Here is a 25,869-nt window from a genome sequence, read left to right on the forward strand (position 1 = left end):
ACAGCTCTGACCAGGGTGGGGCTAGTTTGGGAAATTGTTTCTCTTTGCTAAGATTTGCCATTAGAGACACATCCATGTTTTAACTGGAAGTTTAGGATACTTGGAAAATGATAGCGAATGTCTGTCACAATATGGACACGTGTCAGGACAGGTTTCTCTGTCACCAGAATCAATTCTCTTCCAAGGACTTCAAGAGCACCCCAGCACAGATGCAGTGCTGCCCTGTGTGCTGGGCATGTTCTGGAATACTTCTGCTCTTCTGGCTGAGTGGCACCTTTGCTCATCCAAAGAAAAATCCTGCAGGAAAGGTCCTGGAGGCTGAGTGGAGTAAGAGAGCAGAGTTAGTAATCTGGGCCTAGTCTCAAACTATTTCCATTTTATCTACACAGAAACCTCAGAATAAAAGTGAGCAGTGGATTCAGTACTGTTGAAGATGTTTCATGACTTTGTGTGTAGTTATAAGTTCAATTTTTTAAAAATCTGAAGTCTTAGTTTCCAACCTGTGCAAATTTTAAAATGTGATCGTACTGTACTGACTCTTAAGGGACATGCTCCAACGTATTTGGCAAGTGTCCAGGTACAATATCCTTGGGAGGAAGCACTGAGCTCTTTGCTAATGAAGAAAAGGAAAGGTGGATTATTTCTAAGCTGACAAATGAAGCAGCAAATTGCAGCCAGCCCCTACTTCATCTGTTGAGAAGCGGGAAAGTGTCTGGATGTGCAGTGCTGGTGAGGAAGAGCCCGCATGGACGCTGGAGGGGTAGCCAGGCTTGCTCTTGAGCGACAGGTCCTGGTCCTCCCCCAGTTCTTCCCTGGTCCTCTTCTTTCATGGATCTTCTCTGAGTTCTGTAATCTGCAGCTTACCTGTCCCCATGTCCCACTGCCACTTACCCTTCCTCCACCAAGACCGGAGGCTCTCCAAGCTCCGTGTCACTGGCATGCCGTTCCCTCTACCCAGATGGCACACCGTCCCTTCCAGATTTAATGATTGCCTTGTGATGGGATCCAGGCCTGCCCTCAGGTGCAGAGGGTCCATTCTTCTCCCTGTAAACCCTGAGCCCAGAACCCCATGATCTTTCCATATTCCTTCAGTGAATAATTCTGGGCACCTAGTGTGTGCAGCACTGTCCCAGGCACTGGGAAGACAGCCCTGGACACACAGGAGACTGTCATCTCTGCCCTCTGGAATGCACTTTAAGAGGGGTAGACTGGCAATAGGTGGGACCAGTCCACGACACACCTGCAGTGTGATTGTGCCACAGAAAAGACAAGCCAGGCTGGAGACAGGGAGCGGGCTACAGATCTCAGCGAGTGAGTGGCCATACTGACACGGGGTCATCTGAGTGGGAACCTGACAGGGCGCGGGGTTAGGTGCATGACCGTGTGGAGAGAGAAAGAATCAGCGAGTGTGAAGGCTCAGAGTGGCCAGGGCCGCGAGCAGAGCCGGAGATGAGCTGAGGCGTGAAGGGCCAGAGGGTCTGGGCCTGGTGAAGACTGAAGGATTTTCACTTTTACTGGCAAGTTCTAACCTGGTGTCAAGAAAAATGATTCTGACTTTGGTGTTGAAAAGAGAGCAAGGGGGAAAGCTAGCCATCTGGGAGTTAAGGTGCAGAAGGCATTTGGTCCTCAAGACTGGATGGGATCATCATGGTATCTGAATTTGGAACATCCCAACACTGGCCCCAATTCCTTTTCAAGCACCCTGAGCGGAGATAAATACTCACAGGAGCCCTGCATGGATTTGGTGTTCTGTTAAGGATTCAGTGAGCGCCCGTGTCTTTTGGCATCCTTTGTCACCACAGAGAACCTTGCACCGTGGCCAGCAGCTAAGGTCAGCACCCTCACTACTGAGCCATTGGTCTGCCTGTGCTTTAGCAGGAGGGCAAGGGCAGCTGTGCAGGGCACCGCCTTGCTTCAGTGGCACACTGGGGCTTCCCATGGGGCCTCCCCCCTCCAGGCTTTCTGCCTATTCTGTGATCCCCATTTAGATTTCCTGCTTGTTTCAAGAGCTGCTTAAAAGAGTTATGTACTAACAACTGCTAAGCGACTGTTTCCTCAGTTTCTAGGTATGCTGCAGAGAATTAGTGTGTAGTCTTTTTACCTCTGAAATTAATTGATATTTCTTATGACCTGATATGTGCCCTCCTTCAAATGACCTTTCCTTGAGCCCCTGGAAAATTAGTCTTAGAATTGTACCTCCGTCACTTCCCACCTATTTTTCCCTGTCCACCTCCCACGTTATTATGTCACATTGCAGACAAAGTGTATTAAACTGTGCTTTGTTTCCTTAAAACCACAGTCGTTTAGTTCTATTAGTAAACTCATGACAGTGTAGTTTTTTCAGGAAAATCTCCTGGGAACAGTCCTTCGCACTCTGCATTACCTATTTTGGATCACTCTTTCCCGGAGGTGTCTTTTCTCATTGCATGTTGATGTGGAGAAGTCAGAGGTAAGTCATATGTATTTCCCCACGCAAGTGAGTTGATCTTTCAGCTCAACGACCCCAAACATCCTCTAGCTCTAAAATGCAGTCATGTGATTAGGATACGTCTTGGTGCTGTTTTTAGGCCATTCTCCCTTGATAATGGTGTGTCCTTTCAATATGCAAATTTAGGGTTTGGTTTTTTTCCTAAGTTTTTTTCCTTACTTCCTCTGTTCTCTATCCTTATACCCTTTCAGTGTTGTTGATGTATTCCCCCTCTGGGAGTTGGCAGCTATGCTCCTTCTGATTTTATTTTTTTACCTATTTATTTTTCTTTAAAAGGTTTGTAAGTTCTTCCAGGTCTTTCTTCATATCGCTCTATTCTCCTTCCAGCTCTTGTATTTCTACTATATTTTCTTGTTTTGTGGATGTAATTATTGGTTCATTTCTTACTACTCTAGGTTGTCACAGAATTTTGCAGGGTGAGACTCTTTCAGTGAAATGTTTTAGTCTATAAAGTCAGTTCTTCTTGTGCTATATTTGTTTAGATTCTGTGCATGTTCTTTTGGGGGCTATTTAATGGTGGCTCTTTGTGCCTGTGGGCTGGCATTTTGGAGAGGAACCCTGTGGGCGGTGGGGAGTGAAGCCATAGCCCAGTGCTGCTTTGGACCAGCTCACTGTCTTACTCTCTGCCTTCTGCTTCTTCCAGTTGTGTCTGGCTGAGTGGTTATTCATTCCACTGCCTCCTCTGGTATCTAAACCACATGAGTTCTGGGGGTGGTCCCTGTGGCTTTACCCTCCTGCCCTTCAGCATCCCCTCACTGTCAGGAAGATCTCTTTGCAGGACCAGGTCTCCGCATCCCCACATGCTCCTTCTTGACTCTTGCTGGTCACCTGCTTCTGCAGTACCTTGAAGGATGCAGATTTTAACTCTCCCCAAGTTTCACAGACAAGATGATAAAAGTTTGTATTTTGTTTCCCCTTCCCTTGGGCTGTTTTAGAATGGTTTCTTGGATAGTGAAGATGATGCTTTTACAACCTCTCTTGTTCATAGACACACCCCCAAGAAGATTTTTGTTTTATCACTTTTTTGTACTATTTCCTGGCAGTACACTTATGTTTTAAGTAATGTGAAGAATGTATTTTGCTTAAATTGAAAAATACGTTATCTCTTTAATTTCTTTAAAAAAATTATGGCAAATTATCTGATTCATCTTAAATTTTGTCCACTAGAAAATAGCCCACCTAAACAGAACATCTAATGGAAATAACAAAATCAGTTGTATCAGACAGGATTGAAAGGAAAGTGACCACAACACTCGGAGCAACCAAGAGATCTTTATTGCAGCAGTGCAAAAGAGGAGAGAGAGAGAGAGAGAGAGAGAGAGAGAGAGAGAGAGAGAGAGAGAGAGAGAGAGAGAGAGAGAGAGAGAAGAAAGAGAGAGCAAGGGAGAGGAAAGCAAGAGATGTTAACACAGAGAACAAGAGCAAGAGAGAGGGGCCTGGCAGGAGGGAGTTTTTATAGCCCAAATCAAATGGGGTCTCTGGGTCTGCAAGCTGCCTTGTTGGCACAAGGCAGGTTGAGTGTTTGGCCTCGAGTGGGGCTGAGTGTTCAGACTTGACGCAAACAGGTGATAAAGGACCAGACAGAGGGGAGTTTGAGTGCGTGGGTAATCCTGCAGCTAACGTTTGTTCAGCCTGCCCTGCAGACAACTTAGTTCAACCTGCCCTGCACCTAACAAGATGATGTCAATTGTCTTATCATTTAATATAAACAGATAATGTTGTTTGAATAAGTAGACAAATAGATAGGGCAAATTACGTGTTGGTTTATCTGAATGTCAGATTTTTAAAAAGGAAAAGATTATTTGAAGCTGTCTTACCTAGCTAAGGTCTGGACATGGTCTGAGTGTGTCCCCAGAGGATCATGTGCTGGAAGCTTGACCCAGTGTGGGATGACAAGGGCGGCACCGTTAAGAGACAGGGCCTCTCTTTGTGCAAGGTGAGAGGTCCCTGAGAGAGCCACCCTCAGAAGGGATCCATGTAGTTCTTGCAGAAGTCCCTGTGGTAGGTCTCTGTGAGACGTGAGACTCACCCCAAATGCCTCTTCCTTCTCTTTTCTCCCTGTGAGTTCTCTGTTCTCACGTAGCTGTTTCCTTTCTGCTCTCCTGTCAGCCGCTAGAAGGGCTCTCACTGCAGGCCAAACATGGGGACTTCCTGAACTTGGACTTCCAGCCTTCAAACCCGTCATCGAAGCAAACCTCTTTTCTGTATGAAACACTCAGTCTCAGGTATTTTGTTGTAAAAACAGAAAGTATTCTAATGCACTCCTGATGACTAGTTATACGTGAGAATAAACGTGGGAAAATGAAGTCAATGTTAGAAAGTTTTACTCACTCAAGGGAAAAGACCCAGTACAGCAGATGTTATTTAGGAAATTATACTAGAAGCTCTTTATATGATTTTCATGTTTGTATTACATAGCACCCTGGGATCTTTACTTTTAAAGTATTTGCTTTATGTAGCACGTATTAAATGTAACTTTTATAGTTACATTTAATATAGTTAACTTTTATAGTAAATTGATTCATATTGAATTTGTCATTTGTTTTATTTGAGAAATTTGAGGAAAATCTCATAGTTCAACTGCTGAGTTTGCCCTTCAGCCTTCCTAAAAGGGGTGGGGGCAAGCATGGCCCCCTTGGTGCATGAGGGAGAGCTCAGGTGGTGGCACTTGGATTGTCATAGCTGCAGGTTTCCCTTAGACAAGTTGAGACCCCAAGCAGGAGCCAAGGTGTCTTGTTTTCTTGCTTCTGCATTTGCATCTACCTCAAAATACCATAGAGCCATGTGCACAACTGGCTCTTTAAGTCACAGGAGGCAGAAATCCAACTCAGACTGGCTTAAGTTGAAAAGGAATTTGTTGGATCAAATGTTTGTGAATCACTGGTGTTAACTGTGGCCTCAGACAGAGCTGAATCCTGGCAATCACACTGGATCCAACGTCTAAAGTTGGTCCCTTCCATTTTCCCGAGCTAACTTCTTTTTCTTAACTTCTTGCACAATTGCTAAATGAAGAGAATTCACTGAATTATTCAACAGCAATTAAGTAATTCTTCCTGACTCTATTAAGCAGACTGCCTGCTCTTGGTGATAGAAAGGCCACCGTGAGCTTTAGGCTCATATCCCACCAGCTTATGGAGGCCAAGTGAAAGAGAGCAACTCTTTTTCATGATCCCAGCCAGCCAAAGTTGTAGGAATAGCTCCTTTTAGACTCTTAGGTCATATACTAGCTGCTAACTTGACCACTCTGGCCCTTGCAGCATGATAAGTAGATCTGTGTGTGTGTGTGTGTATGTGTGTGTGTAGAGAGAAGGTGGTGTGGAGTTATGTAGATCACACACTGGCCTTTTTCTACCACTCAGCATAGAACAATCGTATCGCTGGGACAAATACACCAACTTTCCCAGTGGCTTTACACAGCCACATGTTTCCCCACGAGCTACAAACCATCCTGGGTCTGCTTGCTGTGGCGACCCAGGCCCCAGGCTGCTGGGGGCTCCAGCTGGACATGTTCTCACAGTCACTGCAGCAGGGCAGCAGAGCTCTGGACTCATTCTGTCATCTTGTACTCTGTCTGGGAGGTGACTTCCACTGTTCCACTCACATCTCATTGGCCAGAATTAGTGACGTGTCTCTATGAAGGGTTCTAACTAGTTCAGGGAAGAGGCCTAGGCGGCACTAGTGAGGGCCACACCCCTGCTCAGAGACCATCCTAACATCCTGAGCTTCTCAGAAGTCCTTCATAACGTGTCTTCCCAGAGAAACCTCGCCTCTCAAAACACTCTTCACTACACCATCCAATTTAGTGCACGTCTGGACAAACTAGCCCCAGCATTCTCAGAACTGCCAGGAAGTGCAGAGAGAGCTTTGCAATAGAAACTCTTGATGGAAGCTATGATCTTGCCCCAAACTCAGGTGGTGTCAGGTAGTAACTTGATCCACTTGTCTCTGTTTACCTGTCAATTTATGAATCACGTCTTCATTTGTTTAGCGTTTGCTGAGCACTTACTGTATATCAAAAGTGTAGCTGCTGGATGCTAGGAATTCAGCACAGTCCCTGAGATGTAAAACAGTCCAGTGATGAAGGCAGACAGTAATCACGGTAATGCTGTTGGAGAAAATGCTGATAACTCAGACTTCAGAGTCTACCATTCTAATACGGATGCTCAACTATCTAGACTGATGTGAGATTCAGTCCTTAATTTTGGAACATGTACCTTGCAGTCTGAGTTGCTCAATCTCACAACAACCCCAGGTGATGTTAAATATCTCACATATGAATTTCCATCATTACCCCATTGTCAAAGATGAACAAATAAAGGGGGATTTTATGTAAACTTGGGATTTGTGTCCGTTTCTATGGCTGTATAACAAATTGCTCCAAAACTCCTGGCCTTAAGCAATAGTCATATGTTATCTTTCTACAAATGACTATTAAGCCTGATGATTTCTGAAGGTGAGGAATTTTGGAAGGACTGCTGAGAAGGTCTGATCTGAGCTCTCACTCAATGGCAGTGGATGTTAGTGGAAGTGTCATTGAAGATTTGACTAGAGCTAGAGGATCCATTTCCATTGTGGTTAATCATCTGTGGCAGATGGGTGCTGGCTGTTGTTGGTGAAGGGTCCTAGTTTTTCTCCATTTGGGCCTTTGTACAAGACAATGTGTGTCCCACACCATAATGGGAACTGGACATTTCCAGGGGAAGTCTTGGAACTTACCCCCATGCCTAGGTGCCATGCAGTACTGACCACACAGGGCAGCCATAATGCAGTGTGAGAAGGGATAGGCAAAGCTGTGGACGCTTGAGGCAAGTGCTCTTGAGCAGTGTTGAGGGCTGTCCTGCATAATCTCTGCCCACCTTCTGGCAGGACACCTGTTTCTATGATAATGAGATAACATGTTAGCTGATTCATAGAACACCTTTTAAATGGAAGTTCCACACCTGCAGATTTGGGTACGTCTTTATCAGCAGTTGCTATGGTTTGGTCCCCAAAGTTCAAGTGTTAGAAGCTTGGTCTCCTGCGTAATGGTATAGAGAGGTGGTGGGAGTTTAAGAGGTAATTAGGTCATGGGTGCCTACGGAGCTGGTTCCGTTTCTCCAGGTGGATTAGTTAGTGTGTGCATGGGCTGTTATATAGCAAGTTACCCTAGTGTTTTGGCCTCTTTGCATGTGCCCTCTTCCCCTCCCACTCCTCCACCATGTTGTGATGTAGCACGAGGCCCTCTCCAGAAGTTGAGTAGATGCTGGTACCAGGCTCACTGCCTCCAGAAATATGAACTAAAATAAACCTCCTTCCTTAAAAAATCAGCCAATCATAGGTATTCCATCAGAGTAATAGAAAACAGATTAAGATAGCATTCCACTGCAAGCAGACATCAAGGAAAATAAATACAGCAACCAATGGCATTCATTCATATACTGGACGCCTCATATATATAACCCAGTGTCTGCTTAATTACACCAGGAAAATGGAATACGAATGCTTTTTTTTTTTTTTTTTTTTTGCAGTGTCAGGACAGGGCCCCATGCATGCTAGCCAACCTCTACCACCGACCTATATGCAGCCTTGAAAATGCTTTTTATTAACCTTCATACACAAAGTATTTGAAAGTACTTTGTCAGAACCGCATAAAATTCATAGGCTACTCTTCTCTTCCCTTCAGTGATGAGCTCTCCTTCGTGGGCATAACATTCACACTGCATTGTAGACTTCTCAATAAGGTAGTGATGAGTTTCTTTAGTGAAAGTAGAATTAATATATTTCTCTGGGACTTCATGAGATGGTTTTGGGCTATATCACAAATGCTATCATTTCTATAGGGAAACCTTTTCTATTTATATGAATCACAGTTTATTTGGAAGCCTTTATAAATTTTGGGGGTATATCACAAATGCTATTATTTCTACAGGGAAGCCTTTTATATTTCTATGAAACAAAGTTTCTACAGGGAAGCCTTTTATCTATAATGGCACTGTGATTGTCTGCTTAAGTGTTTCAAATGTTATCTCCATAAAGAGAAAAGAAAGACTGCTCTCACAGACTGCAGATGCGTAGATGTCTTGTAGTGGGACTAAGTGGATCTGATACCATCCCTCTGAGTATTCAGTTAACCTTAAAAATGTGCTAGTTGGAAGTGATTCCAGAAAAGAGATAATTCAGAGGAATACATATTTCTGTGTCATGGTCTACATTCATGGAAATAAGTATCCATTTTTGGCCTTTTGGCCAGGAAATTTCTAAGGAAAGTAAAACTCTGTCTCACTTTGAAGCTAAATTCCTAGGGTTGTAGAGGAACTTTTTGAATTATATCTTCTCATAGGAATTATCTAATATTTATAGTCATAAAGTGAAGGGGTGGAATTCATGAACCAATATATTCTCAGCACTGTGCTTCAATGGATTTTTCCTGAAACACATCAAAAGTTTGTTAATATTCAGGAAGAAGAGAAATGCAAGATTTGAAGTTATTGCAATAAAGAAAAACAAATTGCTGAAAGCTTTTGAAAACAATTAATGATTTTGCTTATAATTAAATATAAAAAACAGACCTTTCAATACTGTGTTAACTATATAGAAAAAAATTAAAGTCTTCTAAATAAATTTTTATATACTTTTAGTGATCAAAATGACTATATAATCATGTCTGAAAATAAATACAATTTAGTAAGCAACCAATATTTTATTTGAGATACCCATATATCAAATCTTTTTAATTTTAATTAAACACATTTTAAAGTGGTTTTTAAAGGAAGCCTCCAAGTTAAAGTCAATCAATTATTAGCTATTTTCCAAGAGAAAAAATAATTATGGCATTCATTATGCTCCTTGGGTTATAAAACATTTTCAAGAAAAAAATTAAAACATGTATCCCAAAATAAATTTGTAAGATAAAATTTCTATATTAACTTTCACCACCGTGTCATACTGAATGCCTCTAGATAATTTAAGAATTTCATAATAAAGATTATCTAGATTCTACATTATGACATTTCAGTTGAGTAGGAGCTGGTCGTATCACGTAGGAGTCAATGAGACTGTGCCTGTCAAGTCCATCTCCCTCACCTTGTCTGGATCCTGCATGAATCCCAGAATGTCTTTCACGTCTTCTAAGACTCTCCCGGCCTCACCCAGCATCAGCTGGTATCTAGTGCACCTTGAGTGGTGGCACATGATCCTGCCAGACCAGTCAGTCATCTGGATAGTGGAGCCACTTGGGTGAAATAGAACTAATGACAAATACAGTCAGAACCGGCAGGAGAATTGGTGGAATTTCTGTGTTGTGGAGACTTACCTAGAAGTACTCAAGATTCTGGACCATGTGCAGAGTCCCAGGAATCTCAGCAATGAGTCTGGGTCAGATATGATCCTGACCTTCAACATCAAACATCCAAGTTGATATGTAACTCTTTTCAGTTTGTATTCTCAAAAAGAAGTATTTTTACCGGTAATAGAAAGAAAATTTTCACTAGATTTATTCTATTTTTGCAGTGGTTAAGTCTAGGGTATTGTCTCCAGGAACTTAGGTTGGCATCAGTGTGGCCTTCGGTGTTACACCAACTTACATCTTGTATATCCACCCTATCACATGACCACCCTATCACATGACCACTGCTGGCTTCAGTGATTTGCCTGGTTCACCTATATGTACAGTAGAATATTGTGCCAAATGTTCTTTTGATAGAACAGGAATGTGTATCTACAGTCCTTGAGTGAGAGAAGGACTAATTTAAGATGCAGTCATAGCTATCGTGGTGTGACCAAAGATAAGAAAGTGAGATTAGAAAAATCACCGACCCAGCTTATAGCCACTGTGACCACAAGGGGTAGGAGACCCTGAACCAAAGACTTGTGAAAGCCACCAGGCTTTCCCTGAGCTCATGGAAAGGCTGTGTGTGGCACCAATGAGGTCTGGATCCTGAGGGAGTCTGCCTAAGCAGACTCCATGGCATTGCTACCTTCTAATGCCAACAGTAATTAGATAAAGAGCATATTCTGTAAAGATGCAAACAGCAAATGCAGGAAAGCATTTTTACAAATGATTAGGGACAGTGCTTTCTGTACAGTGAACTAGCAATGAAAAGAGAGCATACAACCAAGAAATTTATGTATTAATCAATAGCATACAAAAGAAGAAATCATGATGTGGCAGCATTAATAAAAGTGAAGAATATTGAAATATGTGGACAGTATCATAAAGACACACGGACTACCTAAAATCTGTACTCTTAGCCAAGAGTACTATTGAAATTCTAGAGTTGTCAATATTTATTCATAGGAAAAATGTATTGGCTTTTTAGAATCAATGCCCTAACCCCAGATTAGCATTCACCTAAGGATGTCTATAAAGTGTGACTCTGCGGGTGCCAGGAGGTAGCGCTGTGTGAAGGTGCAGTGTGTTGCTACAGAGTAGGAAAATCGTTTTCCAGAAAGAGCTCATATTGCAGGTTTTCCAAGTCCATTGGAAGTAACTATTGCCACTTTCCATGTTCACATCTATGAGCAGCTAAAACAATTTTTACCTGCATTAGCAGTGAACTTCAGCAAAATATCAGTGGAATTTTAACAACAGTTTTAAAAAGCATTTAGTCTGTATTCCCTTAGCAGTGTAATGCTTTTGATATCTCCATCAAAAAAATCAGAAGTTTGGAAGGAGAAATGAAAATGAGACTTTACAATTTTGGGGTGTGTGTCTGTGTGTGTTTCAATGAATATGCCAATAAGCAAAGCGTTTTTTTTTTAATTATTATTTGATACTTACATACAGAGTCAGCACTCTGAGGAGCAGCCACTACTTTCCTAAATTCAGAACTGCTCATTCCTTCATGGACGAACGCAGCATAGGGAAGATGACAGCATCCTTGTCTCCCACACTCACTCGTCCTCACTCTGCTCTGGGCTCCTGAGTGGACCTCCCCACTCGGTCTTCTGCCCTTCACAGGAGTTAGCAGTGCCCTAGTTGCCCTCTTGCTTTCTGGATTTCTGAATCTCCTTTGGCCCACCCAGCCCTGTGCACACCTCCTTTCCGAGGCAGGAAAAGTCATTTGGAAAATAATAAACTAGACTGAACCTGATAGAATACAGACAAGGCAGCTCAAAGTCCTTCTTAATTCAAGAATCCGGTGAAGGCAAGCACATCTTGCTACAGTGACCCTGTTGCTGTCCATCCCACTAATCTGCACACCCACTCCTCTGTCCACCAGAACTCAAAGGCTGTCTGACTCGGAGTCTGCCCAAACCAGTGCTTGCTGGAGGAATGACAGTCATCCATGGGGCCAAGGACCGGCTGAGTCCTCTTCCTGCCAGCAGGGTCACCCTGACTCACTCCCGGTGCCTTTCCTGGGGATACAAGGAAGAGGCAGCCTTCTGCGGACCCTGGGCCACACTTCCCCACTAGTGCTGTCCCTGTGCAGCTAGCTGTCCTGTAAGACATGTCCAGATCCAGCTCCTCAGTCTCCAGCTCAGGCTGCCCACGCTGTGTGCACCTTGGCCAATAACGGGAGGGACTGTTTGTACACACCTGGAACATCCTTCTCTGTGTGTGCTGGGGTAGAGGGGTTATAAGAACACTGGATCATGAATTTTTCTCTTCTTATACCAATTTAAACAAATGGTATTATTGTTTCTCAATTACTGTGTGAGCAACAATAACATTATTTGTAACAGCTTTTTTTTTCCACAATAAAATCAGAGGATCTGTGTTTATAAACTGAGTTCAAGAAATATCACTAAGGAAAAAAATAGAGCTTTTGTTCAGAACAATTGCTGTTAGCTTAAAAATTATCACAACCTTCCAATAAACACTTGGCTGGGGAAATAAACAGTTGCATAACAATGAGTTCATTTACTGTTCTTAACACAGGATTCCTGGATTTTCAATTCTTTCTGCTTTTTATGGACCTTTAAAAAAATGTTTCATTTGTGTTACCCAAATATCCCTATAAAACCTCCTTTTGTGTGTGTCTCCTAATATGCACAGCAGTGTAGTAATGCTTGTGTGCAACTTAAATACAGAAACTGACCTGTACTGGGGATGCTAACTCGAGTTGACTTCTTTTTTCATTAATCTATTTACTTGTTCTAATTTGTTATACATGACAGCCAAATGCATTTCGATTCATAGTACACAAATGGAGCACAATTGTTCATTTCTCTGGTTGTACACTAAATAGAGTCACACCATTGGTGTCCTCATACATGTACCTAGGGTAATGATGTTCATCTATGCCACCATCTCCCCTAGCCTGTTCCCCCTCCCTTCACCTCCCTCCCCTTTTGCCCTATTTAAAATTTCAAGTTGACTTTTTATTCACTTATATTCTATATTGTTGACACAGTATACAAGACATTTACATCATTTAGAAAAGACGTGATTTTTACCTTGGGGAAATAATTGAATATAATATTACCATGTTTATGTACTCTATACTTATATATGTATGTGTATGCTAAGCAGCAAAACATTATCCCACAAAAATGGTCTGAATTGAGTTTAAAACTATAGAACCATATTGTAGATTTTGATTGGCATCTCCATCTAATCAACTAGTCTTACTCTATTTTAATCTCTCTGGCTCGTTGGCGCTCTCTCTCTCTCTCTCTCTCTCTCTCACACACACACCACACACACACACACACACACACCACACACACACCACACACACACACACACCACACACACACACACACCACACATACACACACACCACACACACACACACACACCATACACCACACACACACCACACACACACACACCACACACACCACACACACACACCACACACACACACACCACACACACCACACACACACACACCACACACACACACACACACACACACACCACACACACCACACACACCACACACACACACACACACACACACACACACTCCACAGACAGACAGGCAGGCTGGGGAGGAGTCCGGGCTCCGCACAGGGAGAATCAGGACAGCCTCATGAGTACCACCTCAGTGGTAGGTCCAGAGTATTCTAGAAGAGCACCCCTTAAAAACAAATCAACCACAAAAAAAGAGAGAACCTATTTCTCAAAGCTCTTGGTGGAAATTCTGGTGCTTTCATTTTGGAGCAGAGCATAGACAACATAAAATTAGGTGAAAATATTTAATTTATGTAATGGTTATTGGCGGATTAATAAGCCTATAATTAAAAAAAAACACTAAAGAGTTTAATTAATTTGAGGTGGGCAAATATTTAGTGCTTGAGAGTCACCAGAAAATAGATAATAAAATATTTATACATAAAGTATGTCTTCATAGACACATCTTTTTTGTTTGTTTGTTTATTTTGTTTTTAAGAAACAAAACATACTTGTTGTAATTAGGTCGTCATTCCCCAAAATTGATTTTCCCTGTGTTTTATTGAACTTTTATTCTCCACAGGGTGAGGGGATCTATTTCTCTTTGATTAATTTTGACACAGATAAAATTTTAAGTGACTTTTTGAGAAACATTTGAATCTGAAACCTTTTTGTTTTAGTGGGAAACACAAGTAAAATTCCAATTTGTTTGTAAAAGAGTAAAAGCAATTATTCTTCTTCAGGTAACAAAATATCATTGTATTTTCCCAGAGAAATCTGTGAGAGACAAAAGAGACGCTGTGGGGCCGGGGAAGAAGGAGTGGAACCAGGTTTCCTCCTCCTCCATCAGGCCTGCGTGGGACTCGGTAATGAGCAGAGCAAGGCAGCTGCCTGCAGTCAGCCCCAGAAGATGAGAAAGGAGAGGGGAGCCTGCTGGGCAGCCTGCAGCCGGTTTCTGCACCGCCCTGGTGTCACATTTGATGTTTGGGATGAGTTAGCTCCAACAGATGTTACCCTCCACAGGAGAACAGAGCTTGTCAGAGAGCCTCAAAAAGGCAGCGCAATTAGCTCTGCGAGTCGTGAATGATATTACCAGGTTGATGATTATTAATAAGTGATGGAGAAGAACTTTGTGGTGCTGCTGTTTATGTATGATCACCTCCCTTTTTATTGCTGTAGTACTAGCTAATGTAGAAGTCATTAACAGATTCTCTTTTTGATCTGACTCATGCAGGGAGGGCAGGCATGAGCTGCAGATGCCGGGCGGGGCCGCAAACCTCTTGCTACTGGTGGATAAAATTTAGCTACTTACCTGGTTCCTTAAGGCACTGTGGAGGCAATCCATATTTCACTCTCTTACAAATTCTGTAAGCATCTCTGTGGTATCGTCAGTCATTTTTCTAGACAATTAACACGGTGCTGTGTTTTGTCATTGAAGTAATAGGGTAGGTTGCAGGAGATATCGACCATGAGGTAGAGGGGGGATCCCACATCTGGAACTCTTTATGACTTAACTAGGTCTTAAACACATATGCCTTCATGTTAAAGTTGGAGACCAACTCGTGGAACAGGGGAAGACAGCATCTCAGTGGAGTGTGAAGACTTAAAAGCTGCTGTAATCCTGTCTCTCATACTTGCTTACTCTCTAAAAAGCCATTTCTCTTCTCTCATCCTCAGTTTTCACATCTGTAAAATAAATAAAAGATATACAATACTTACATCGAATAATTTTGATCAGCATCATGTAAATATATATTTACTGGTATTATATTTCCCCAAATTTTCCTATTATTTCTTCAAGAAATGGGTGTAATTGGATTTCCATTTTCAACTAACATTTGCACTTTTATGGGATTAGTATTAGTTTGCCTGATTTTTTAAGGATTTGTTTGTTTCATTTGAGGAGGATCATTAACCATGCGCATGAATAGATGACTTAACAAATCTTACAAGATTTAACCTTGCTTATGTCTCTACAGTGTTGGGGGGGTGCTACTGATGATAGAACAAAGTACAAGAATTTTAATTTAAAGATTATTTTAGTTAAATGCTTTACAATATTGCCACTTTTTAAGAGAGCAAACACCTAGGGCCTTAAGACCCTTAAGGCCATACTGTCACCTATAGTTCTGGGAGGTTCCTGTGTGTATCTCCTTATAGATCTGTTGCCAGGGAAAATGAAGAGGTTCTGCTAAGTCATGTGTGTCCTGCAACTATGGTGAGTTTTTACTTGAGTTTGTACTTGAAGTCTGAGAATGTCTTGTTGAAAATGCTTGCACATTAATTATCAGGGTAGAATAATAATGCACCTGTCTCATTCACCCAGCTATTTTTTTTTTTTTTGCACTTTACTTTTTCTGACTTTAATAAAAGAAGAACAGGAAGCTTATGGTAAAGGCATATTTTTAGCTGAGGTATGTTCTATGCAGAGAGGAGACAGACACTATAGATAGTCTCTTCTTTGGGGGCTGTTGTGGTTATGATATTTAAGGACAGATTGTATACAATGGAAACATCCTTTGTCCACAGGTGGGATTTTAAGCTACATAATTCTAATTGCTGTATAAGTGGATGTAATTATACTACAGGCAAACTCACTAGGGTGGTAGCTGTGAATTGCCTCCTAAAAGTATCACTTAGAGGAAAGAGTATCAAGTAATAAGCAGCTTCCAGTCGGTCTCCAGAACAGAGATTGAGTGGAGAAAATTAGAACTTGGAAGAAATTGTGAAAATTTTTACAATTCCAAAGAGGGGGAGGGCAACAATAGTTACAGAAATGTAACTGAAAAGGAGAGAAATTGCTATTCACTGCTGCCTGCTCTGAGGGTCTGGGGAGGGGAGGAAGAGGGCCAGGAAATATTTTCCAACAGAGATGATCATAAACTTTGTCTTTTGAAATGAGTGGTGTGGACCTGGCCAGGACAGTGGGTAGAGGGTATCAACCAGAGAATCAGAGCTGCAGATGCTCTGTGCAGAGAGGCACCGAGGGCTTGTCCATATCACCTGCTGCAGCTGCTGCAGGTCTGGCTGAGTCCATGAGTGTCCTCATCTGGGCCACGGTGGGGATTCTTGTCACTAGACTCTCATGCCTGGCTGTTGAAGCTACTCAAAGAAGAAAGGCTGGATGCAGACTCTTAAACACTCCTCTGACTTCCTTATTTGATAAATACCTTCATTTGCAATACATCCATCGTGGAGGGTGGCAGAGTTCTGTCACAGAGAAATGGAAACAGTGCTGCTAAGTAGGTTTTACCGTCTTTTGTTGTGGAAAGAAGGGAAGCACTGAGAAGCATATTTCACGGAGGTCACACCTAGCACATGGTCTAGGACTTCAGTGGGTGTCAAACTCCCAAACCCCTGCTCTTCTCACGACACCACACTGCCTGTCCTGTGATTTTGTGCAAAAGGAAAAAAAAAGTTGATTATTTGGAAATCTTTTTAATAGCAAGAGCAAAATAATCCACTAGAGAATGGAGAATAGACGACAATAAGGTTGGGAGTAAGTCTTTGAGAGCTTTTTAAAATTTTTATTTTTCCACAATTAGAGATGCTATCTTTATGGATGATACACCCTTGGTTCAAACATACGCATAGACACACAGACACACACACACACACACACACACACACGCACACAGAGTAAATGTACATGTTAGTGGGGTTTGGGGTGGTGAGGTGGTAGCAGCACTTTCATACAGGAGTACATGGTGTACTGGTCAAATCCACGCTCCCTTTATTTCCCCTACATCCCACCCTTCTCACCTTCCTGTAATCTCTCCTCTATTTTTAACTGGAGCTTCTTTTAGCTTCCACAGGAGAGTACATACGGTATTTCTCTTTCTGGGCTGGCTTATTTCACTTAATATAATGACCTTCAGTTCTATCTATTTTACCACCAAAGATGGAATTTCATTCTTTATGGCTTAATAATACTCTGTTATGCATATGCCATATTTTCTTTATCCATTCCTTTGTTGATGGGCACCTAGGCTAATTCCATATATTAGTTACTGTGAATAGTGCCACAATAAATATGAGCACTCTTGGTATTTCCTAAGCTATATACCAGAAAGTGGGATACCTGGGTCATAGGATGATAGTTTTATTTTTAGTTTTTTGAGCACCTTCATTCTGTTTTTCATAATGGATGTACTAATTTACATTTCTACTAACATCAAATAAGAGTTCCTTCTTCTCCACATCTTTGCCAGTATGGGTTTTTTGTTTGTCTGTTTTGATAGTGGCCACTCTCACTGGGTGAGAGGATCTCTCTGGGATATCAATTTGCATACCCTGATGACTATTGGTATTGAGAGTGGTTTTTATATATTTATGGTGTATTTGCATTTCTTCTTTTACGAAGTGTCTATACAGGTCATCTGTCCATTTTAAAATTAAATTTCTGCTGTTAACTGGTTGAGTTCTTTTTGTGTCCTGGACATTAACCTCTGTCCGAGGGAGAGTTGGCAGATCTCTCCATTCTGTGTGTGTCTCCTTGCTTTACTGATTGTTTCCTTTGCTCCATGGAACCTTTTAGTTTGATGTGATACCACTTGCCAACAGGGGAACTTTTGTTTCCTGTGCTCTCAGGACACAAAAAAACTCCCTGCCTGTTCCCATACCTGGAAGTGTTTCCCCTTGTGTTTTCTCTAGTCATTTCACAGTTTCAGGTCTTACATTTAGGTCATTGATCCATTTTGTATTGATTTTGGTATCGGACGAGAGATTGGGGTCGAGTTTCAACGTTCTATGTATCGATATCCATTTTTCCTTAGAGCCATTTACTGAAGAGTCTTTGCTTTCTCCAGTTGGTGCTTTTCTCTGAGAATTAGTTGGTGGTAGATCCCTGGGTTTACTTCTGGGGTATCTACCTGTTGCCCTGGTCTGTGTGTCTGTTTTCATGTTGACATACTGTTTGGGTTATTATGGCTCTGTAGTATATCTTGTTACCAGTAATTATGATGCCTCCAGCTTTGTGTTTTTTGTTTTGTTTTGTTTTTTGCTCAAGGTTGCTTTGAATGTTTGGGGTCTTTTGTATTCCATATGAATTTAGGATTGTTTTATCTAGTTATGTAAAAAATACTATTGGTATTACATTTTAACAATACTAATTCTTGCAATCCATTAACATGGGAGGTCTTTCCATTTTTTTATGTGTCCTTCGATTTCTTTCATCAGAGTTTTGTAATTTTCATTGTTGAGGACTTTCACTTCTTTGGTTAAGTTTCAGCCTTGTCAATGATGATGGTTTGTGCTTCAAGATCACTCTGGCCATGGAGTAGACTGATGGACCTGCGGAGTCGAAAGGAATGGAAGGAAGGAGAAGGTGGAAGTAGAGAGATCAGTTAGTAGATTATGGTGGTACCTAGAGAAGAGACTTGGAGATGACCTTGACAGTCATGGGGCAAGTGGAGAGAAAGGAGTTAGACATGACTGGATTTGGTGACTTACAGATGTGGTTGGAGGGAGAGGGAGAAGGGAGGAAGAGAAATTAAAGGAGCAAGCTATGTATCCTAATGGGAGATGGAGCAGTGGAGTCCAGCTGTCTCCGAGAAAGATGTGCATGGGGTGTTGGAGATATATGGTGGGCAGCTGGGACCTAGAAGACAGACAAGCAAAGATTCTTTATGTTCCTGAGATTTGCTTTGTTTGTCCTTAAAACTGTTACTGGGGTGTATCTCTCCATTCCTAAATGAATAGTGAATATTGCCTTTCCCCATTATAATGCTAATGTATTCACAACTCATGCTCTGAACTTATGTACTCCTGTATTCAGAACTTTGTGCTCCTTAGAGAAATTTCTCCTATAAACTGATGACATGTCACATTATAATGTTATCGTTATACTTTATTCTGAATTTACTTGCCTTAATAAAGCACATAAGCATTTAATTCACTGTTTCTTACACAAAATGCCAAATTACATATTTATTAGGTAAAATATTAAAATTGAGGGTGCCTGACAAAATGCAGAATATGGCAACATAATTTTAAAAGATGTTGTATTCCAGTGCAATATTACTGGTGGGTATCTTATACTCTATTTATCTCCAGATATTGAATTGTTTTGACAGCTGCATGCACAAGTGAGTCCTAAAGGGCTTCTGTTTAAATTAAAGCTTCCAGACGTTGTCTCCTTCGAATTGGAACAACAAGCTTACTTCAGAATTAAACTCCTTTGCCGGGGCATGTTAATCTGCAGGTCTGACCACTTCGGAAGAAATTTTCCTGAAATAAAAGCAGATCCCTATGAGGTTATTGAAGTGAGTCCAAATCCTACATTCCCTTTACCCAGCATTTTTAAAAAATGTCTTGAAATCCATTATGTGCTCCTACTGTATCCTGTGACAATTCTAATGGAAGGTACCTGCGACTTCCCCAGGAGGCTCTGGAGAGCCCTGCAGGAGTCAGATGGCAGGGCCCTCAGGGAACCTGCAGCTTCACAAGCCCCCTGTGGGCTGTCTGCAGGGACAGGCACTCAGGCCAGTCAGGGTGGGGAGGGCAGAGCCGGTGGAAGGCTTTCGGAGAGTTAGGGGGATTAGTCTGAGGGAAAGAGAAATTTATTTAGGGACTTGAAGTAAATAAGATAGTTGAGCTAGAATTTATTTAGCCTTGAGGGGAAGAGAATGAGAAATCTTGCCAAGTTTCTTTCTCTTTCCTCTAATCTCAAAGCACACAGAAAGTGGAGAGTGTAATTGCTCCAGTACAGGCAAGCTTGCCATCCCGAGATCTGGGCCTTTCCAAAGGGGGATGAATTGTGGGGCCCACTCACAGCCTGTAGGAACCGTGTAAGATATAGGATTTTCTGGTTCATGCAGCAACGAGACCTTTGTAAATACTGGCATCCAGCTCCCCACAGCTCACCCAGCTAATGGCACCCAAATTCTGCATTTTTAAAACACCAGGTATTCAAGCAAAATTAAGGCCAAAGGTAGTTAGATCTCTGGGAGAAAGATGAGGGACTTTCTCTCCTTAGCTTAAAATTTATAAGAAGGGAAGAGGTAGTCTGAGAACAAAGCCCGGTGGTTTATTTAAATTGTTTAAATGAGTGCCCTGCCAGTTGTTCCAGGTACTTGAAATGGGGACCCATCATGACTTTGTCACACAGACTTGCTGCCCCTTCCACAGAAGGAGCAACACCCCGTGCCGGTGGCACATGGCCCTGGGGAGACGCTCAGGGAGGGGGCTTCTATCGTGTCTCATTTTCTGGGCATTTTTGAGAAAACATCTTAAGAGTGACCCCAGAAGCCCTCTCGAGGCTCTTGCAGGTTTGGGATATGGAGAGTGTGGGATTCTGAAGAACCTGCGGTTTGGTGTGGGACAGTGAGCACCTTTTCACTCAGTGTGTGCTGAGTCTTCTCATAACTGAGTTTGAGCTTGTTTCTCAATTCGTGAGTGAGCCTGGTAGAACGGAGACCACTTGAATCCTACTGCATGTGGGCATCTGATAACTACCCTCAGCAGAGTCTTCTTATCCTGACAATACAGGACAAATTATAGTGGAGGAGAGCTAGGATAATCAAGTCCTCAAATAACCTGGCTTCATAGTAACGGGGGATGAGTCTTGCCTATGCTGTTCATCCGTGGTGCACAGTGTTCATCCGTGGTGCAGCACCTGTGTGCTGTAGGTGTGCAGGCCCTTCCAGGCCCTTCTCTTTGAAAGCACATTGAGCTGCCCACTTGCTGGTTCCTACTGACTCTTATGCAGCTTCTCTTTGATCATTGTTCTGCCACCTCCCCTGATGATCTTGACTAAGATTGATCTGGAACCCAGGAAGAACAGAGCCAGAGAAATGAGTCTAGTAGCCCAACTGGGCTGTATCACGTAAAACAGAGTAAAACAGACTGCCGGTTGATGTCAGCACTTGCCTTTTTTCTCTTCAAATTTCTGTGTCTCTCTTCTTATCTTATAAGTAGAATAAAAAGGTGAGGGGAACTACTTCAGCTGGATGGTCTATCTCTTCCTCTTGCCTTACCTTGGTAAGTACTGCTTGATTCCATCACAGGGGAGGGCTCCACTGGAAGTGTCCAGTGTGCAAATAAGGAGGCAAGGGGTCTTATCAAAGAGGGTGGATGATTGCCACCCTCTGCCCTGGAGGGATTCTCATTTACATTTTCCAAACACACAATGCTTCATTTCATTTTCTTCCTCTTGTCCAAGAGCGCATCTGGCTTTAACTGGAAATCCCATATTGGCTTAATCATTCATAGTCTTCAGTATATTAATAGCCAGGTAATGTTAAGCTCCAAAGGCCAACTCAAATGCATATGGAGATTTAGGAAACCTCTGGTTACTACTAACCAGAAGTTAACCTCTTCCTCTTTCTCCCCATCTTCCAGTTGACCCACATGAAGGTTCGGATAGGCTGTGTGCCTGGAGAGTGCTGAGCGTGCCTGTCATGGTGCCCATAGCTCCTTCCATGATGTTCCTGGTGAGCAGTTGGCCATGCTTCTCTTTCCTTGACCGCAGCATGGGATCAGGGGTCACTTTGTAGACTGGCCCCGTACCTGGTTGTGTCAGTACAAGGGCTCTGTCCAACATGACACCTTGTACCCAATGGGTACTCTCTCCTGGAGAGTTTGATCTATATTGTACCTGCACCTAGAGAACCATGGTAGGCCCTTTTGCTCATTGTGGGAGGAGCAAAAATATGTGCTCCCAGGGAGAAGCCAGGATTGTTGTGCTCTGTGGACTTGCTGGCTAGTCCTCTGGAGCACCAGCTCTGTCTTAATGATGGTCCAATCGCTCCTATTTATCAGTAACCTGCAGGCACCTTCCCTGTCCCCCACAACTTAAGAATTCCTGCCTAAGCTATATTGTGCAGATTTGGATCTGAGTGTCAGTTAAATTAAGTCACAAGGAATAAATAATCTTTTTTTTTTTTTTGTATCCCAATGGCTTAGGAATCTGAGGCAGGAGGATCAGGAGTTCAAGGCCCCTAGCAAATCAGTGAGACCTTGTCTCTAAATAAAATACAAAAAGGGCTGGGGATGTGGCTCAGTGGTTAAGCACCCTGGGGTTCAATTCCAGTTACCAAAAAATAAGTAACAATAATTATAATCTGTTGTTATTTTAGAGGGTGTTGGTAACTGTACGGATGCATGGGGAAATGAGGAGGAACGAGATATGTCCCCGCTGTCCTCCTGGGGGTGTTTGCAACTGAAGGCCAGTTTCACTGTGATGGAGACAGCTGCAGCTGCACTGGTTTCTGCCCAGAAATGTCCACTTGTTCTGCTTGGGACTCAGATGTCCCTGCTCTCCTGTGATAGGGTGTCCCTGCCTCTGTGATTTTTCTTCCCACTCTGCTCTCTCCTCAGGGCCTCTTCCTCCTGCCCTCTGTTTCCTGACTTCGCTGTCGTGGGCTTCAATATTTAACATCCATTCTTTCCTACAAAGGAGCCTGATGGCTGCCATCCTCCCTGATGGGGTTGGGGGTCCTCATGGATGACTTGGTCTCATCCATGTGGAAAGGTGAGCGGGCCATCTCCAGCAAGTGGCTGCATGTATGTAGCCTCACTAGGGGTGTGTGGGGCATGAAGGGGAAGGGATTACATGGCCAATCTGTCCAGATACGTGTGAAATGAGTGATACAGCACCGTCTGCTGCTGTCACTTTCTTCCTTGTGAATATTTATTTTGACTTCTTTTGTGGAAAAATTCAGCAAGTGCTAGGATAGGCATAGTGTTAAGAAAAACAAAATTCATGTGTTAACACAAGCAGGATGCCTACATTTTTAAAGAGGCAAGTCCCCATATAGTGTCACTTTGCTCCGCACCTGCCGAGAGCCCTGGTCAGCATTAGGGATGGAGAAATGAGTGGGACGGAACAAGTTCCACCAAGGGAGAAAACATGATGGTGTGTGCGAGGTATTAAAATGCAGATTTGAAGAGAAAGCATTGTCCCTTGTGGGAGGGGCTGAGGGAGCAGGAAGCTTCCCAGGGCTGATGACAGTTACTTAGAGGTGTGAAGTGTCAGTGCAAACCCCAGCCATGCAGGGGACAGACTGGGAACTCTTACCTTGTGGCTGATGCACTGACACCCAGAATTCCGTGAAAAGCACATTTATGTGTGTATGCTCGTTACATGTCAGTGTGTGTCGCGTGTGTGTGCAGATTCTTGTACTGAAATATTTCCGAACCTTGTTGTAACCCTCGAGCCCTCCATTTCTTGCCTTTTGTTCTCTTCATGGGGAATGTGTGTGCCAGCCTAGGAGGGTGCAGGGTTTGAACAGGTCCGACTGTGTGCTCCTGGGCTGGGCAACCTGCATTTTTCACACATGCAGCTACTTACTTGGGAATCAAATACATGATTTCATGCAGTGTATGGAACAGGCTTATTAAACCCTGCCCTGGCCTTTCTGCAGGTGCTCAATGCACATAAAAATGAATCAACCTTGTTGGAAGTTGGTGAGTGCCTTTCTCCCTTAGCCCTCCTCCCTTGGCCAATCTGAACTACCTTTCACTTGAGCAGTGACTCCGCTTCAGCTCCTGGCTGCTGCTCCTTGAGGCTGCTCACCCTTGAGGCTTTGTGGCCCTGAATGTGTGGCTCATACTCATGATCATTCCTGCTGTCACCAGGAATGAAAGACCTGGGACAAGGGCACTGAAGCTCTGGGTGCAGGTCCCCTAAAGGCAGCTTTTTAGGAAGCTGGTCTTCAGAGCCTCATGATCTTGTTTTGTGCCCCCAAATCCCATTGAGACTTCTTAATGCACTGAAACAACCTATTATGTTTCAGTTTCTGGAATTCTCACATTAAAAATGAATAAATAAATAAGCAATTCCTAACAGTGGTAAAGAAAATACTTGGGATTCTGGTTAACGGTTCAGGAATGTCAGCATCATCAAATAAGAACAAGAGAAGTGTTGTGTATTAGCAGACTCTAAGAGCTAGTTTATTTACTCAACAAACACAAAAGAAACTTACTGGCCGGTAAGTTATAAACTTTTTAAAGTATTAAATTTATCTTTAGCTAGCCAAACTTTTCCTAAAAGTAAGCTTGCAATGAAATTCAATTATAATCAAAAGCTCAACTGAAGCAGCCACTTCAACACTTCCTGCACATGCCTTAACCATTTAAATCATTATTTTTCAAAATACCCAGTTGCAGTTATTCAAGTCTCATTGGCTGTTGATGGGTAAATGTACTCCCGCCCCCCATTCAATCCCTCAAAGCTATCTATCAATTATGTCTAGTAGTAGGTAAGGGAATCAATCTGAAAAAACAAAAATCTTGCACTAAAGATGCATGATGTTTGTCCAGACCCTGCCTGCTCTTCCCCTAGCTTGAGGCCAAATAAACAAAATTAGCATATCTGAAGAATCTTTAGTTTAACATACTCTTGTTCTCAGCTCAGATTTCTAGCTTCTTTGAAAAGGATTCTCTAGAACAGTGTGAAGGAAAATCAGCTGGACTAGATTTCAAATTCCCCCTTTTAAGCCTCTTTGAAGGTGATTTTTGTTCTTATAAAACGAAGATAATAGTATCTACCTCACAGAGCTGCGTGAGGATGAAATGTGTAGCATATGCAGCTAATCTCAGCACAATGAATGGAACACAGGGGGCTCTCAATAAAGGAGAGTGCCCAGGGTCTACAGAGACAAGTTTCTGGGATGCTTACTGATGCCTCTGGGCTGGAGCTTGCATGCAAATAGACAATTAAGAAATAATGAACTGCTCGCAGATCCCAGACACTTGGCACTGACTTCAGCCAAATCTTTAGCCAAAGATTTTCACTGGCCACAAAAAGATGTGAAATCTGTCACTCGAATTTTCTTTCATAGCTGTGCAGGGTCAGTATATTGATGGATAAAAAGGAGACAACAAATTAAGGAAGCCAGCGTGTTCTTCAGGAGGATGGCCAGAGGAATGGCTATCTTCCAGCATTTTCTAGGCTTCTGGGGAGCTGAGAAGAAGGTACCTGACAGCAACTGGTCTTCTTGAAGAGCTTTGTGCACTACAATAAGAGTCCCATCAAGAGGTGCTGGAGCAAAATAAGCAACCAACATGCCCTTCTCATGAATCCACATCAAGCTCATTTATGCTAAAATGGGGGAGCATCCAGAGCCTTCGGTGCCACCATGTTTGAGGAAGGGGATGGGATGGATTTTAAGAATGGAAGGGAAGAAACTTGAACCACCTGATAAAGCAAATTTCCCCACTTGTTGGTAGTACCGATGTGGAACCTGGTGATGGACGAGCAAAAATAAAGTTTAGGATGCTCAGATGACATGCAGAGTACTGTTGTGGAATAGACTGCACAAAGGAATAGCTGAGGTTTTATCCCATGCTTCCTGCAGGACGGCTAGCACGACAATCATGTTGTCTCATCTGCTCCTCACACAACCTCATGGCTAGGTAATATTTTTGTTCTCATGCTTACATATGAGGAAACTGAGGCCCCCAAAGCTAAGTAACTTGTATTTAAGGTCAGCACATTAGTAAGGGGGAGAGCTTGGTATGAAACCCCACCATTTGGATCCCAGCATCAGCTCTAATAATTCTTAGGAAGAGTCCTGATATTTTTGGCCGTCAAAACTCACAAAGCTGCATGAGGTATGCT

General features: G+C 42.7%; 1 protein-coding gene across 10 annotated transcripts in view; it reads left to right on the forward strand.

The window, feature by feature from the left end:
• Positions 1–25,869, forward strand: part of Prkn (parkin RBR E3 ubiquitin protein ligase) — a 1,217,693-nt gene that overhangs the window by 257,774 nt on the left and 934,050 nt on the right. Inside the window, exon 2 of one of the 10 annotated variants that reach the window (XM_078018776.1) lies at positions 21,648–21,739. The exons of 8 other annotated variants lie outside the window; for them this stretch is intronic. In XM_078018776.1, coding sequence (XP_077874902.1) covers positions 21,707–21,739 — 33 coding nt within the window. In that variant the 5' untranslated portion in view covers positions 21,648–21,706. Of the gene's footprint in view, positions 1–15,503; positions 15,526–21,647; positions 21,740–25,869 lie in introns of those variants that run through there. One more of the 10 variants, XM_078018777.1, reaches the window with a different exon arrangement.

The sequence above is a fragment of the Ictidomys tridecemlineatus genome, chromosome 8 (genome assembly GCF_052094955.1).
Source record: "Ictidomys tridecemlineatus isolate mIctTri1 chromosome 8, mIctTri1.hap1, whole genome shotgun sequence".
In the NCBI taxonomy this organism is placed as follows: Eukaryota; Metazoa; Chordata; class Mammalia; order Rodentia; family Sciuridae; genus Ictidomys; species Ictidomys tridecemlineatus.